General features: G+C 33.8%; 1 protein-coding gene across 1 annotated transcript; it reads left to right on the top strand.

Moving 5' to 3' along the window:
- The first annotated feature begins 258 nt into the window (after window positions 1-258).
- Window positions 259-7512, top strand: LOC132598734 (uncharacterized). Its single transcript, XM_060311799.1, has 5 exons — window positions 259-1390; window positions 1485-2203; window positions 2283-2372; window positions 6030-6728; window positions 6985-7512. Exons 1-5 carry the CDS (start codon window positions 1279-1281, stop codon window positions 7087-7089), a joined length of 1725 nt encoding a protein of 574 aa, XP_060167782.1. The 5' UTR covers window positions 259-1278; the 3' UTR covers window positions 7090-7512.
- The last annotated feature ends 9263 nt before the right edge of the window (window positions 7513-16775 follow it).

Here is a 16775-nt window from a genome sequence, read left to right on the forward strand (position 1 = left end):
CATATTTCTCCAAGAAAACATTCAATTTTACAAAAAACGTTTTGTAAATTTGTTATCCGATAAATGTTTTTTTATTTTCAAAATAATAATAAATTCAAGAAATTTCTCCAAAACTTTATTTTGATTTAAAAAAAAAAAGAAAAAAAGAAAAAGGAAATGCTTGGTGACCACACTTTCTGGTCTTTCAAACTTACACGTAGAAAACGGAGTACTAATATTTGCTTCCTTTTTTTCTTTTTTTGGAGTGGTATTGTTTCCTTTAATATCTGTAATTCTGATCTCCTAATATTTTTCTTCCTCTACACGCTTCAATCGAAAGAAAGAAAGCGAGAAGTGTTTCTCTTTCTCAAGAACTCTTTATACACACACTCATTAATTAAATCTCTTAATTGTTACTATAAAGGTTTTTTTAATTCTTTATCTGAGAATTTCCTCATATACACTTTGACACATACAAGAAAACAAAAAAAAAACCTCCCAGGGACTGAATTAGGTTCTATAATGATGGTATAGAAGATTATAGTTTTCTTTATTGGGTTTCATCCAAAATTTTGGGTAATTGACTTTTCTTTACTCGCTTATTGTTCTGATTTGTGGGTAATTTTTCGGATTTTTGGAGGACCAAAGTTTTTTTTTTTTTTTTTTTGGACTATGTTCTTGTGAATGGTGTCCTATATTGGTCTCTTTTGTTGGTTTTGAAATCTAGGGTTTGACTATTCTTTATTAGAATTCTTATGAGGAGATTTTATAGCCTATTTTAGTTGAGGAAGGAAGCATTACAGAGGCTTCTTGTTGATGGTATTTGATAAGGTGAAAAGGCATTGTTATGGTTGAATAAAGTGATTTGCTGTATATAGTGCACATAGTGAATAACCCCTAGTTGCAGTGAGCTTAGAATTGTCTGAATTTTTTAGTTTCATTGGTGGTCTCTTTTTGAATCATAGGGTTCAGAACATTTTTAATTTGACCCCTATAGACTGATTTTGTTTCTATAGCCAATTCATTGAGAAACATGGGAAGGACAAAGGGTTAGTTGAGACAAACAATTCTACTTATAGGATGGTGATTTTGTTTTTAAAGCAAATTTTGTGAGCAACTGTGGCGAACGGCAGGTTAATATGACTTGGTTCAGTTTTTGTGCCTTTTTGGTTCAAGAGAGAAATTGGTTTGCTTGGAGGCATGGCAACTAAATTAGGTTGACACGTGTGAGGGTTGATATTAGGAGTTACACTGAAGAAAAGTGTGGGTTTTTTCCTCCTTTTGTTCTTTGTTTGGATAATGTTCATTAGTAGTGTTATGGAAAGCAGTGAGCCAACATTAGCCCCTCAATGGTTAAGGAGCAGTAAACATGTGACAAGCTTTGTTACTGCGTTGTCCCCGTTACATTCAGGTTACTTTCATGCTCTAACACTTTCCATACTTTTTTCTGAAACATGCATTTTCATTTCACTTGAACTATTTCCTTTTTTGTGTTCTCGTTATAGATGATCCTGCCCCATCAAAACTTGCAAATAATAGATCACTGTCAATGAATATGAGCGATAGAGAGTTGAGGCATCCTGCTGCATCCGATCGAGCCATCTCATCAGGCAACCGATGGTGCTCCAACAGTAGTATTTCCCCTAACTTGCGATCTTACAATAGTTTTAGAAGCCATCGTCATAGTGACATGGATAAAGATATTAACAAGTACTGCAAGAAATCAAATTTAGGAAATCATAGGTCAAGGGACCTTCCTGATACTTCGAGGAAACATCGCTGGGACCTATTTGAGGATGAGGGGTTTAGACAGTCACAGTCGATGATTTCTGGTAGAGTTAGTGAGAAATGGCCTAGGAATTTGAGCGGTGGCCCGCTTGCTTCAGTTAGTGGTGTGGACAAAGCAATTGACAGTGGCATCCGACCCATAGTAACTGAAGAACGACAAGTATCACCTAGGGTTGGAAGAGTCCGATCTCCTGGTTTGGGTACCATGACTCACGGTTTACCAACGGGCACATCAGGCACTACTGGCAATAAGTCGGCTTCTGCTCTGGCAGATATTACGGCAGTGGCCGGTAACAATAACTCTGGCCTATCTTCTGTGAAACAAGTTGCTTCTTCTGGACCTCCTTCTCCGATTTCTAGCAAGTCAATTGGCAGGGGTCTTAATATGGCTGAAACAGTCGCCAAGGGTCCTCCTTGTCCTCAGACTACTTCCCGGGTTGGTTTCCCTTTTTGTTTATATGATGTGGCTTACATTAGAAAGTTTATATGCTCATTCTTAGTGTTTAACATAACAGTTATCCCATGCAAATCAACGACTTGAAGAGCTTGCTATGAAGCAATCTAGGCAATTGATACCACTGAAACCATTGGTAACTAAGGCTTCGGTAAGGGTTTCTGCAACCATCATCTTTTGGATAGCTTAGGTGTCTAATTGCTTATTTACTTTCTGTTTTTCTTCTTCTAGATGTTTAATTACTAGATACATGAAAGTTATTCCGAAAGTTTTACTATGAAGCACAATTAATTGACTGAATGACTTGCCCTTCTGTGGTACTGACATCTTTATCATAAGTTTTGATTGGAACCTTTAACTCGTGTAGTTTCCCCTCTCTCGCATGATGAATTATACAAATGCATTTATTAGGCATAGCTAGATAACATGGTCTACGTGTATCCTGACTAACGGCGATTTAGTGTCAGATACCAATATGAATAGCATAGACAGTGTTGTAACAATGACAATCAGAGAGAATAAATGGCGTGATGTTCCGAGAAACAGAGTTATTCACCTTATCATGCTTCTTTGTCCATTTATGATACCTTGTGCTTAGCATGGAATTCATGGATATCGTTTCTAAAACTGAATTATTTGCTATTCAAAATCACACAATTGTGTTTGAGTTAGGAAGCTCATGAATTAGGAACTTAGTAAATTGTGCAAGTTAATGGGTTAATGGATGTGAATTATTTCACACCTGTTTATAACCTGTCAGTTTCATTCCCCCTCGCCTCCCTGTTTTTTGGTTTTTCGGGATTGTTCGGAAATACTTTTAGCCGTCACATAAGTAAGATTGTTCACTTCAAGATAGCATATCTCATTTTATTGGCTCGTCTATTCATCTTCTCATTCAATGAGAAAGTAAGACGGAAGTTGGATATACTATTAGGCATTAGCTCCTTCTTAGCTCTTACTGATCTTGCATTCTCTTCCTCTCTAGCCAGCACCTTTTGACCATTAAAATGTGTATTTTTGTTTTCCACATAGTTGATGCTTGAAAGAGTTCATCAAAGTGTATTATCTTAATTCTTATCAAAAGAAAAAAAGTTCATCAAAGCGTGTAAGAAAAAATTCTTACATACTGAAAGAAGATTTTTTTTTCTTGCCTTCATGTCTTTCTTCTTGAACATTTAAGTGGAAGAAAAAACAATCTAGTAATTTTTTTTTTTTTGGTGATGTTAGAAACTGAGAAAATTGTCTGTACCTTTATTTCAGTTATAAATGAACCATTTTTCAAGAATTTCCTAACACAATTCATTTATGGATTTTTAACTATGTTATAGATTCATCATTTATTTCATAACTGGGAGAATTAGTGAATTGGCTCTTGGTTTTAATCCTCGATCTAGTAACTGTGGCTTGTGGATTTTGATTCTTCATGTGTTCAAGCTTTTCAGCTCAACTGTTAAAAGCTATTTTACCGATCGTGATTTTAATTCATAACTTGGAGAACTGGTTCTTAATTTTAATCCTTGGCCTAATAACTGTGGCTTGTGGGTTTGATTCTCTGTCTCATGCTCTCAATTGTTAAAAACTATATTTAGGATTGTATAATTTTCCTTGGCTCTATATCTCGAGGAAATTATAGTTTATTTTTTTATCCCAGTTGATGAAATAGAAATTAATTTGGATTTGCTGTTTAAAAAAAAAAAATGAAGTTTGGAGCTGACTTGGTATTTTTAAACCCTGAAATTCACAGACCGTACCGAGTTCAACCAACAACCAGGTCTAGTGGTGCTGCATCATTTCCTATTCAGTGTATACCTGTCTTTCCTTATTTCTTCCTTTTTGTTATCTTTTCCCCAGACAACTCTCATTGGGGTAGGTTGGGGATTATTGATTTACATTCTAACAATAGCTGTGGTGCACATAAAAGTAAGTAGTCATAGCCAGGCGAGATGCAAAAGAAGGTGTTTGTCTTTTAGCAAAATGTTTCTTTAGTTGTTAGGTCGAGTTGTGATTTGTGAATGAGCCCTTAACATATCACCATTTGCCTTTCCAACTTTTCAAAACCTCAGTAGCTCTTATGATTTTCTTGTTGTGCTTAAAAACTGTATGGGAAGATCATCCGACTCTGATGTATTGTGGGATTCAAGGATAAAATTGGAAGGGAGGGGGTGGGAAGAAGACGGAAAGTGAAGAGCATTATGATTGAGTTAGACATTGTTGTGACTAAGCATTTTTCAACGGATGATAGATCATAGCAGACTTGCCAACTATTATCCTGCGCCTGACTGATTGTCCATGTATCACAAGGTATTATGGATGAGCTGTGTTCCATTTTCGTATTGCTTGTACATGTTACAGGTGAGACTTCCTGTCTCGGTTAAACTTGTAACCGGGTTTGCTCTTGTGACATAGACATGACCAATTCTCACTAACTCGGGAAAGCCAAGCCTTTTCTCCTACCAATACTGATCTTTTCTCTTTCCTCCAAATGGTAAGTCCTGATTTTCTAGGTGGTTCTTTAAGGGCTGCCATTTGCCAGAGCCTTCAACATTTGTTTGCCTTTATCCAAAAAAAAAAAAGAAAAAGGGCTGCCATTTGCCAAAAGCACATAAAATGAGTTGTTGTCCAATTTTATTGCCTCTTAACTGAAATAACAAACAGTAGAAAGAGACTGTAACCAAAAAGGGAATGTTTACAAAGTCACAGGGATGACTTGTTCAATTGTCACCATTTCAAAGGCAGACAGATGGGATGGCTGGATCCCCTCTCAATGTTAGCCTTTCCAGCAATTGGACTGAAGGAGGTTCGATATCTCTTTTCATAAAAAGAGGCTTTATATTACTTTTATCTTCCTGCAAACCATACTAAACTACTGGAAGTATAGTATCTGTACTATTTGTGGTATCTTTGGACGTGGTTTAAGAGGTGCTCTTATTATGCACAAATGCCTAGTTTCCTAGGTTACAAAATACATTACCTCCAAAAAAGAGGGGTCAAATTTGTCTCAGTGCAGCCCTTGCTGGTGGTTTGTATTTGGGAAGGCGTCATGTAATATGATGCAAGAAGTGGTATATGTGGATCCTCTTCAGTGTTTCAGTGGAAGAATCCTTATTTTCTTTGTTCATGACTTGAAGAATACTTACCTGAGATCAAACGTTTTATCTACTCATCCACTATTGCTTCTTTCATGTATCTGAAATTATTCAACATCAGTGAGTTTTCTGTTTGGCAAATCTATATTGGTGTACGATTTAAAAAAATTGTTAAATTACTGTCTAGTCTAGTAATTTTCCAAGAACCGAAGAGCAAAAATTCAGGATTGCATCTTTTGTTGAAATAATCATTTTTATTGGCGTTACTTTGAATTATATGCATAATCTAATTGCACAGAAACGATCCATGTATGCTTTCCTATACAGACACGTGCCACACTTATGGCAACATATTGCATGCCTTTCTGAAGGCATTAGAGTGAAAATTATCAGTGAAGACTAGGTTAGCGTTATAGGAAATTATGGAAAGAAGTAATAAGTGAAAGACGGAAAAAAGTCATAATCTGGTTGCCTATTTTAGAGGATGCATAAAGTTTGATAGGGTTTTGGTAGAATACTTAATGAAGCTGCAGGAGTCAAAACTAGAGACTGCAAAAATCACATTAGAAGAGTCTGATTATTCATCTAATAAATTGATCAAGTCAAATCATTTCAGCCCAATTTTGTTTACACTAGCTTTTCTCCCCGTAGACTCCATTAATCATATGTTAGACATGAATTATTATCTTGATAAGATACATTCCTGCAATCTTTGATTTCAGGTGCCAAATCCTTCTGATAAACCGAGAACCAAGGTTGAGCTGCAGCAGCAAACTGTCTCATCGTCTCATCCTGTCTGTCAAGGTCTCTCAAGCAAGCTTCACGTCTTTAAGCCAACAAGAGAGAGGAATGGTGTGAACAGTAGCTTGAGCCCAAATACACACACAAAAGGGCCAAATGCCCTTCTCGCCGTTCCTCCATCTGCTTCTACACAGAGTCCAGCAAGTAATGCTGCTTCCTCTACCTCTGAACGCAAGCCTGTTGGGAAAATGATGGAAAAGAAGCTATCATCCCAAGCTCGGAGTCGGAATGATTTCTTCAATCTTATGAGAAGGAAATCTATTGGAAGCAGTTCAGCTGTCAATGGTGAAGGATGTGCTGTATCACCATCATCTTTATATAAGTCTGGTGTTTCAGAAGTTTTGACAGCAGATGCTATCCCTCAGGATCAAGATGCCTCACTATCTGATGAGAGCCCAAGGGTTGAGCAATCAGCTGATAGCTTGGGTGAAAATACATGCCACAGTGACTCTTCTGATGGGAAGAATAGTACTGACAAGAGCTTGTCGAAGTCTGATGCAATCTTCTGTTCAGAAGAGGAAGAGGCTGCATTTTTGCGTTCTCTGGGCTGGGAGGAAAATGATGATGAGGGCGGCCTTACAGAGGAGGAGATCAGTGCCTTCTACAGAGATGTTGCAAAGGTTTGTTCTTTCAAGTTGACAAAACCATATTTCTCATACACGGAACAGTTGAAATATTGTCTGAAGATGCTGTGATTGTTTATATGGACCTAATTTTTATTGTATTATTATTATTATTAACATTTCTGTTGGAAGAGGTGTAGACTTTGTGGAATCGCCTTTTAGATGTTAAAATATACAAGTTCCAGCTTATTGACTTCAAAATATTTCATGGCACTAAACGGTCCCTTTTTGTTTTTTTTTTCTGTGTGCGCAGTACATCAATTCAAAGCTGTCATTCAAGGCTATGCAAGGAGTACAGTCAAGGTTTCTGTTGCCGCTCCACTCTGGAATTGGAGATGTTGGTGGAATTTCTTCTTGATACAGCTCAACCAGAATGATATACCAAAATGGTTATTGAATTTTGTTAGTACTTTATTAGAAGTGGGAAACTTTTCTGATCTTGTCTTGTTCGATTAGATTTTGTGGGAAGCAATGAGAATAGAGAGGGTTTGGCAGTGCTTAATGTGCTTTTCCAGTTAAAGATTTTCTACCTTCTAGAGATCCTGGTAAAAGGATTGTGCCTTTGATCAGAGGTTTGGAAAAGAATTTCTTAACAATGATCCTATTAGTTAGTGGTAAAATGTTAGTTGCTTTAACTATACAAAAGAAAATTATTGGTAGAAAGCACCTTCAAACAACTTTGTCTGGAAAAGAATTCTAATGTGCATGCAGCATGTTGAATATGTTAGGATTTGGTATTGCAGAGATCATCTTTATAGAATTTTTAATATGGTTCTTTAAACAGGAGGTTGGTAGAAACAATTGGTTTGCCCCCTATGAGCCCGTTTGGATTGGCTTACAGCTTAAAGCTGTTTGCAGCTTATAAGCTGAAAAAAATAAGTTGGGGTAGTCCAACTTATTTTTTTTGGCTTATAAGCTGTTTTCAGCTTATAAGCTGCTTTAGATAAACTAAGTCAAATGGGTTCAATTATTTTTTTGAGCTTATTTTAAGCATAAAATGACTTTAAGCTGGCCAGCCAAACACTCAAAAAAGCTGAAAACAGCTTATAAGCCAACTTATAAGCCAATCCAAACGGGCTCTATTCCTCTTTGATACTTCTATTTTTTTTTTCCTGTTTAAAAAGTATTCTTCTTTCGCAGCAGACAATGAATAAAGACGAGGAAAAAATTGTTCTTCTTTACACTAAATGTCTTGTCAACTGCTGCGGTTGCCACATTTTGGAAGAACTAGCTAACTCTGGGTTTGAGTGGCATTTTACTCCTGATCACAACTCTCTCAAAATGAAATCTTGACTTAGACGTGGTACATATATTTAAATTTGATAGTCTAGATATTTTTTGAGACCTATTGCTTGGGAAAATGAACATTGTCTGGTCTGAATCAGTTTCGAATTTGACAGTATGTCTGACATGACGTTTTCGTTTAACTAATAAGTAGTAATTATCAGTCTAATTCAAATATCAAAATTATCGTTCCAGATGCATTTATGCTTCAACCCCAACTTATCATATTTACGACTGAAATAAACTAGTAAAAACCAACATTTCTACAAATATATATACTGTTGATTTATAACTATGTATCCAATTCCTACAAGCAACTAATTTTTGACTATTTATGGAATTGGTTATTCTTTGTTAACTTTGTTTCCACACAAATGAAATTCAACACAAGTCGGGCGTTCAGTATATTAGATTTCCAGAGTCATAAAAATTAACAGCCGGAAATAGTACCTCCAATTGCTCAATTATATTGCTACTTACTAGATAATAGGGATTAGTGTAAAGATGTGTACATTTTGGACCACCACTTGCCCATCTTCTTTTTAGTCTACAAGTTGGTTTTGATTTATTTTATTTATGGCTTTTTGAAAAGATATTATATATTTCATCCGTGTCAAATTATTTGTGGTGATTTTTTTTTACACACCTACTAAGAAACATTAATCAACAATGATTTTTAACTATTTTACCCTTTATTGGGTATTTGAATAATCATAGCATCACCCACAATTGAGGTGTTTGTAGTCTTCAAGAACAATAACTACTAAGGGTGAAATGGAAAAAAACAATTACTTTTGTCTTGAATTTTTAAAACGACAAATAATTTGAGACAATTATTTTTAAAAATTGCGACAGATGATTTGAGACGGAGGGAGTACCTTTTTCCAATATATTATATAATTTTATGGTTTAATTACAGAGTTAATTAAGGAGGATGACAAATTCAATTGTACAGTAATAATCAAGAGGTCCAAGTTAATAAATTCTTCGACCTCTTGATCATTATATTGTGGCTAACTTAGTGGTACAAAAGTTGAAATATAAAAGGCGACGAGAAGGTCAAGCTAGAGGAAATTTAAAAACCAAAGTCGGGACAACTATTTTATTAATTGGACTTAAGTTATTTTAATTGTCACTTTCTCCAAGATTGGATTAGTCCTCGATCCAATCAATTTTCTACTAATTTTTCCCATTGATTTTATATATAAAGTAAATAAAGATTAGTTTACGTCAAAGTATATATACTAAAAATCAAATGGGAATCATGTTCATTCTGATTGTCGTCACAGTGACTACTGCATTACCGAGAAAATAGGAAGATCAAGTCATTTGGACATATACAGGGCGACTGACTGAGAAGTTGACTTAATTTTTTATATTGTTAAAAATAAAAAGTAAATAACTTTGGTGAGAAGAAAGGCTACTAGGATATATTTTGTACTGTAATTATGAGATAAGATTACTAGAAATATTCAAATTATGCGCCGACGCATGTTGGGTCTTCAAAGACATTTTTATTTTAAAAACAAATAAAGAGGCTTTTAATTATTAGAGAATGAAGATTATTTTGACAAAGCAAAGTTGACGAAGATTATCACAAGATTCAAAGGGAATTATTTCCATCCTAAATAGAGAAGCATAATTTTCTCTCTCTCTCGCTCTCTCGCTCTCTTTAAAGTAACGATATAAACTTAATCTCATCTAAAGATGTAAACAAATACTCAGTTCAATAGATGCTCCTACCAGTTTATGACCTTTTCTTCTCTTTTTATACAGAGATGAGAGATGTTATCCAATTTGTATAATCAATCAAATTAATATATATACCATTTAAAGCTAAATAGCTAAGGCAATAAGATATATACTCGATGATTCAATTTTTGGCTCGTCTATATTATTCACAATTGGTGTTCCTCCTTAATTAATTAGGAACAGTATGTCACAGACTGAAAGGTTAGAAACGATTACTTATTTCACGATGGTTTACTAGTCATACTATTTCGTGAAGGAACAAAACAAAAGTAATCAAAAAAAAAAAAAAGAAGGATTTACAAAGCCAAAATAACTATTAAAAAAAACAAGTGAAACGTATGTATATTAAAAGTTAAATTCAACAGAGAAAGCAATCTTAAATTTTGATCGAAGTCTAGTTATTTGCCTCTCCTTCTTATCGTATTTCATCGACTGCTGTATATAATGTAAGTATGTAACAGATATGAGCTCAAATCTTTTCGAAAACCTGTTATATTTAAAAAAATATATGAGTTAGTTAAGTGGTAATTAATATTGCACATATACAGTTAAGAGGCTCAAAAATCAAAGTGGATCAAAATATACTGCTAATTAGGAAACTACAATAGGGGTTGGTTGCAACACTCGGATATGGTAAAAAAAAATTGCCCGTAAACATCGCCAGATAAATAGATACATGAACATGAATTAATTTGATTTATAAACTATTATTGTATTTGCTTGAGATTTTTGGTTTGTAGAGTAGACATGTCGGTTCAATCCATGAACGTGTGTGGATTGATCGGATTCCAAAAGAAAAAAAAAAAAATGTGTGATAATTTTTCTTTTCTACAGTACTTTGTTAGCTTAGAGCTTAGTGAGAAATAGTAAGAATTAATATTTATTATCATTAAAGGAGCTACGTCAGAATCTGCTGCGGCGACGCTTGCTCTTCCTCAAAGACCACGCCTACATAAAAAGTCCATGTCCCAAAAAAAAAAAAACTTTCTTTTAGTTATAAAATAAAGTTTACAAAGAAAGTAAAGTAAAACATAAACAGAGATAGATTGATATATTATTCAAATTGAATAGATATATAAATGAACTAAATTGATTTCATTTATAGAAGAAAAGAAATTGTTGTGATGCTTTCCAGTAAACGGTTGTGAATCTTTTAGAAGCTGCATGCTTGATTGTAAACTTGAGAAAACTGCTGCAAGACTTTTCAGGAAGTTGCCTAATTGAGCTATTTGCAAGTTGTCTGCTTGATTGCAAAATTCTTCAGGAAGCTATGTATTTAAATGGACATCTACAACACAATGTATTTATAAGACTTATATATATCATTTTTCTTTTTTCGAGGAGGTCGAGTTGCGCTCAAATGATAGGTACTCCCATCATCCTTCTTTATGTGACACTTTTATTTTTCAACATTCAAACTATATAAACTGTGATTTTAAAATATATTTATTTATCATATTACATGAAAAGAGTTGTAAGAGTAGTACTTTTTGTATTATTTTCTGAGTATCTTAATTTTAATTTGAAATAATGAATTGAACTAATTCAATTAAGCTTTAAAAATTAGTCAACTTGACTCTTGAGAAAGAAAATGTATTATATAAATTAGAACTCAATGAGTAATATACACACACATGGGCATAATCAATTCTTTTCTCGTAAATAATTTTCATCAGTAGAGTGAAGTACAAGATATATATACTCGTACCTATATCTCTAGCAAAAAATTAAGGGTCAGTCTTTTAAAATTAACAAGCCGCTGGGATATATTTCCTCCGTCCTATTTAAACTGTCTTCAGTTTTTTTCACGCCCACTTATAAAAGTTATAAATACAAGATAGAGTTTAGTAAGAGTATTTATTAGATGTTTTTGACAATTGAGCAATATTAAAAAAAAAAATCTATTTCTTTAATGTTAGAGGTATAGTTGAAGATTGCCAACTTTAGTCTTGAATTCGTAAGTGACAATTATATGTTTCGAAATAATTTTTTTGAGCTAAACCGATAGTTTAAACGAGATGTAAGGAGTATATTTTAGCGACACTTTCTTCTAACCGCCGGTCGCTAAGGGCTTGTTTTTCGTAAAATAGTGTAATTATGTTATTGAATTGGTCTAAAAAAGTTATATAAAGAGTTTAATTCAAAAGCTATAGGGGCAGAAAGTGGGATGTTTTTGTATATTTGGTGATACCAAAAAAATTGTTCTCCGATACACTATTCGAATTGATGGGATCTCTTCTAAAAAAATCGAATATTACATATGTTTCTCATGCTTTGACTGAAGTAAACCAAGTAAAAAACTATAATCGTATAATCGCAAATCTTTGGCTAAATTATGTGTCCAATACCTATAAATAACTACTCCTAATTAATTTGACTATTATGGCACTGAATATTGTTTTTTCAATAAGAAATTCAACACAATTCGGTCTGTCCGTATATAGATTAATTAAATTTCCCAATGTCGTAAAAATTAGCAGCCGAAAATAGCGACCATAGTTTTCCTAGTGAAATTAAAGTTGCATTTGTCCTCGTGCTCAATTATGCTATGCTAAATAATAGGGACTAGCCAGTATAAATAAATATGTGCACATATTTGCCCACCTTTTACCCAAGGCACTCCCATTTGCGGCTGAATGCGTCTTTCTGAGAGAGATCTAAACATGGTTTTCTTTTTATTTATTTTATATGGTTTAATTATATTCGGAGAGGTTCTTTTTTTGAAGAATTTTTTAACAAATGTAAACGAAGGATGTGAGATTCAAATCATTATTATAATACTTAAGATGGCATTGGATTTGAATTCGGACATAATAATGCTATTTTTTTTTATAATCATCAAGTATTGGTAAAACTTACTCACACCAGGTGTTTACGCCAAATCAAAACATGCATGTCCTATTAATCTAGATTTATGCCGCATAAGCAATAATCGAGCCAGGATTTTCAAAAGGAATTCAAAATAGAAATATGTAATTAAACACCTGAAGAAGCTAAGGCAATTCAAAATATAATATATATACATTAAAAAAATTGACCTATTTACGCGATATAATTTTTCGATGAGTAGGTGTTAATTGACCCCCCTTTAACAAAAGAGCCTCAATACTGTCCATAAGGCTCATTAAAGAGGAAAAAACTCCCTAAGAGATTTCTCTATCTCAGGACTCAAACCCGAGACCTTTAATTAAGGAGTGGGGCATCTAATTCATCCCCGCATATGGGCATGGGTGGTATAACAATACTATTTGACTCATGGTGTTTTTACCACCAAACCTTCCTGTACATGAAAGGGTTTAATTAAAGGAGTTCAGTAACAAAGAATGTCAGGTCAACTATTAGTCTACTGGACTAAAATTTTCTATATTGTCACTGTTTCCAAGAGCCGATTGGTCCTCGATCCCATTGATTATATAAGTACTCATCTATCCAATATTTAACCAAGCAAGGCATTTGTCCAAGCATTCAAACACTATTCCAAAAGCCATGCATGTACAAGTGTCTCAAACCGTCGTACACTTCAAGCATTATTCTAACTGTTGTGTAACATATAGTTATCTTTCTCGCTCACCAAGTTTTTTCAAAATCATGCATTGGCTTCATATTGTCATTTAGCCTAGTTATTATTCTTTGTCAAACTATATGTAAACAAGAAATGATATACACTATATGTATATATGATATATATGTTTATGAGAGAAATGAAAATTAGAATCCTGTTCATTCTGGTTAGCGTCACCGTGACTAATTAACTTTAGTTAGAAACAGGGGAGATCAAGTCATTTCGAATAATATCGTATGGGGTTTAGAGATGGCTAAAGGTTCATTACATATAATAATTTTCGAGAAAAAATTATTGCTTTTGGGAAATGGCTACTAGATAATTATATTTTGTCACATTAGATTAAGGTAATTTGTTAGGGCGACACAATCTCAACACTCATTCTTAGTCTCGGGAAAGGAAGAGGGGGGGGGGGGGGGGGGCGGTGTGTGGCGTGTGGACGTATACATGGGAAAAGTAATTGGATGTTAGTACGTTGAATTAGTATTTAGGAATAAACAAATGCATATTATGTTTTCATTGACGTTTGGATAAAAGGAAGGGGAAAAAGACTCAATGTTCTATGGTAATGCCAATAGATATGTACTTCATCTCTTTGTTGGAACGCTAAACCGAACACATTATTATAATTAGAATTAGAACCAACTCGAATGTGAATCTTGACATATTGATGATTTTTTGCGGTAGATATTTTGTCAGAAATTTGGCCGAGTTATTGTGAATTAGCTGTTAGAAAAATATTATTTTCTATTTAATATCTTAAAAAAAATGACTATTTCTATAACGTTTTTTATTGGCTTTAATACAAAGACTTGATTCTATTTTATTAGCCTTAATTGCAGAATTCATTTGACATTTTCAAACGGTATTATTATATTCAATTTGTTAATTAATGGTCTTAATGGTCAAATATTGTCTTTATGGTTATTTACTACTCTTAATATTTTTTGGACGTTGGCATATGATTAATACATTGGACGTTGGCATAGATCCTTCTTGTGCTCATGTTGTTGGATATGGAAATATCAAGAGACAACTTCTACTATATATTCCTATGTCTTTTCTTTTGTGGAGGTGACAGAGACAGAGAATACGATAGAGCCAAACATACTTCCTCTCATATATTTTAGTATAACACTTTATCATATATTTTATTGCTGGGTAGTATAAGATAAATCTTTGTTAGATTCTGGCTCCTAGTTTTGTAACTAGAAGAGCTTGTTGAATCCTAGGGGATACACCCATACCGGGTGAAATATCCTTAAGGACAGTGTCATTGGCATGCCTCAAGCTACGAAGAATTCTCTACAAGAGTTCGTGATCAAGTATTTTCCTCAAGCTTAGAAGAAGTTCCTACAGGTGTTCGTGATGAAGATAAGTCCCTACAAGTGTTCATGATGAAGAGAAGTCCTTACACTTTTCGTGATGAAGTATTTTCCGTAAGATTTCCAACATTAGCTAGGTTCCTAATAAATAAATAATTAATATTTTTTCTTTATCTCTTTATATTTTTTCCTTTTTTGTGACAAAGTAAAAATTGTAAGGAAATATCTTCTTATAATGTTTTAAGGATAGAGTTGTACCAGCCTCCCTGAGGGGAAGGGGGGGGGGGGGGGGGGGGGGAAGTAGGTAAAAGAGGGAATAATTACAGGATTCTCTGGTCGTTTGGTTTGAGGTCAAAATAGTCCCGGGATTACAATCCCGGGACTAATTTATACCATCTGTTGGTATTATTTTATACCATCTGAAAGATGGTATAAAATAATCCCAGTATAAGTGGGTTAAGAAGGTATAAGTTGAGTTATTCCAGCACTAATTTTTATACCACGTTTGGTACAAGGTATAAAATAATCCCGGGATAAATCTATACCTTATACCAAACGTGGTATAAAAATTAGTACCGGCATAACCCATGTTATACCTTAAACCAAACGACCCCTGATCAGTGATTGAGTCAATGAATTATTGAATTTTGTGAATCAATTCAACTTTAAAATAAATGAGTAAAAGGAAAGGTAATTTGACACGTGTTTATTTAATGACAATATTCGCTATTAATTATGTAAGGCTTAAATTTTTCATATAGCTTAGAGGCTCATAAATCAAAGTGGATTTTGAATTTATTACTTATACGGAAGCTTCATATAGGGTTGGTTAAATTAAGGGGTGGGTTTGAAACCCATGGATCAAGAAAGAGAACGAGAAACGGAGTACTAAACTATCAGACCTTGGTCAAGAGGGCAAGAGAATAAGACAAAGTTCTGTTTTATACACATATATTTATAATGATAAAGCTCTATATATGCATTGATGGTCTCAGAAATACTTACACAACTAGATCACTTATTAGTTAATTTTATGTAATAAATAAGTACTCATTTATAGAAATCTTTATTATTATAACAAGTAACAACATATTCGGTATACTCCCAAGTCCCATCAGGTGGAGATTAAAATTCACTAATAGTATAATATTCCTATTTTACATTGTCAATATATAGAATTCAGATCTTATAAAGAACACTATTTAGGGGGTTTAATTCATGCAAGTTGTGTAGTGATCTGATCTCCAACCACTTGTTTTATTAGTTTAGCAGTATACGTCTTTTGTTTGTTTAAAGAAGCAACGTGCATTAGAATTTGCTGCGGCGACGCTTGCTCTTCCTCTAAGTCCCCGCCTACATAAATTAAAAAAAAAAAAAAACATACCCAAAAAGGTTCCTCTTTTTTTTTTTTTTCATTAGGGGCAGAAGGCAGAATTGGGCTAAAATAATATTACTCCTTAAATTTTTGATGAAATGGTACTGTCTGCGATGTTTTTATTTACAGTTTAAAATTAACACTTTTTATTTACAGTTTAAAATTAACACATCTATAAAGAAAGTCATTTGATAATATTACACGTTAGAGGTGTTTCATTTTAATAAGTACTCTTATCTTTTCTGTGAGTGACTAATTAATTATTATGAATTAGTTTTGTTTAACTAAAGTGAAGAATAAAAACTTAAAAAGGATAGAAGGAAACAGAATACGTACAATTCCTACATTTGAACACTTGGAGCGTATTAAATACAGTCACGCAACACATCGATCGCAAACTTAGTGTAGTCGATTACTATGAACTCTCTATATTCACCGTTCGTTGGACCAAAATCATTTCTTTGTACAATAATATTGTAAATTTGTAATTAATATATTAAGTACATCCATACATATGCCTGATTCCAGAACATATATAAAACCTTTTTGTTTTCCATCCGGTATTCAATATTATACCTGTATTGGGGGCCCGACTAATCCAGATTCGCTTCGCGTAAGACCCATTTAAGGAAGAAGTGCTTCGTAACAATATTTTCTCCATACTCAGGGCTCGAACTCAAGGCCTCTGGTTAAGAATGAAGGAATCTTATCCATCTCACCACAACCCTTTTTGATTGCCTGAACAT

The sequence above is a fragment of the Lycium barbarum genome, chromosome 6 (assembly GCF_019175385.1).
Source record: "Lycium barbarum isolate Lr01 chromosome 6, ASM1917538v2, whole genome shotgun sequence".
In the NCBI taxonomy this organism is placed as follows: Eukaryota; Viridiplantae; Streptophyta; class Magnoliopsida; order Solanales; family Solanaceae; genus Lycium; species Lycium barbarum.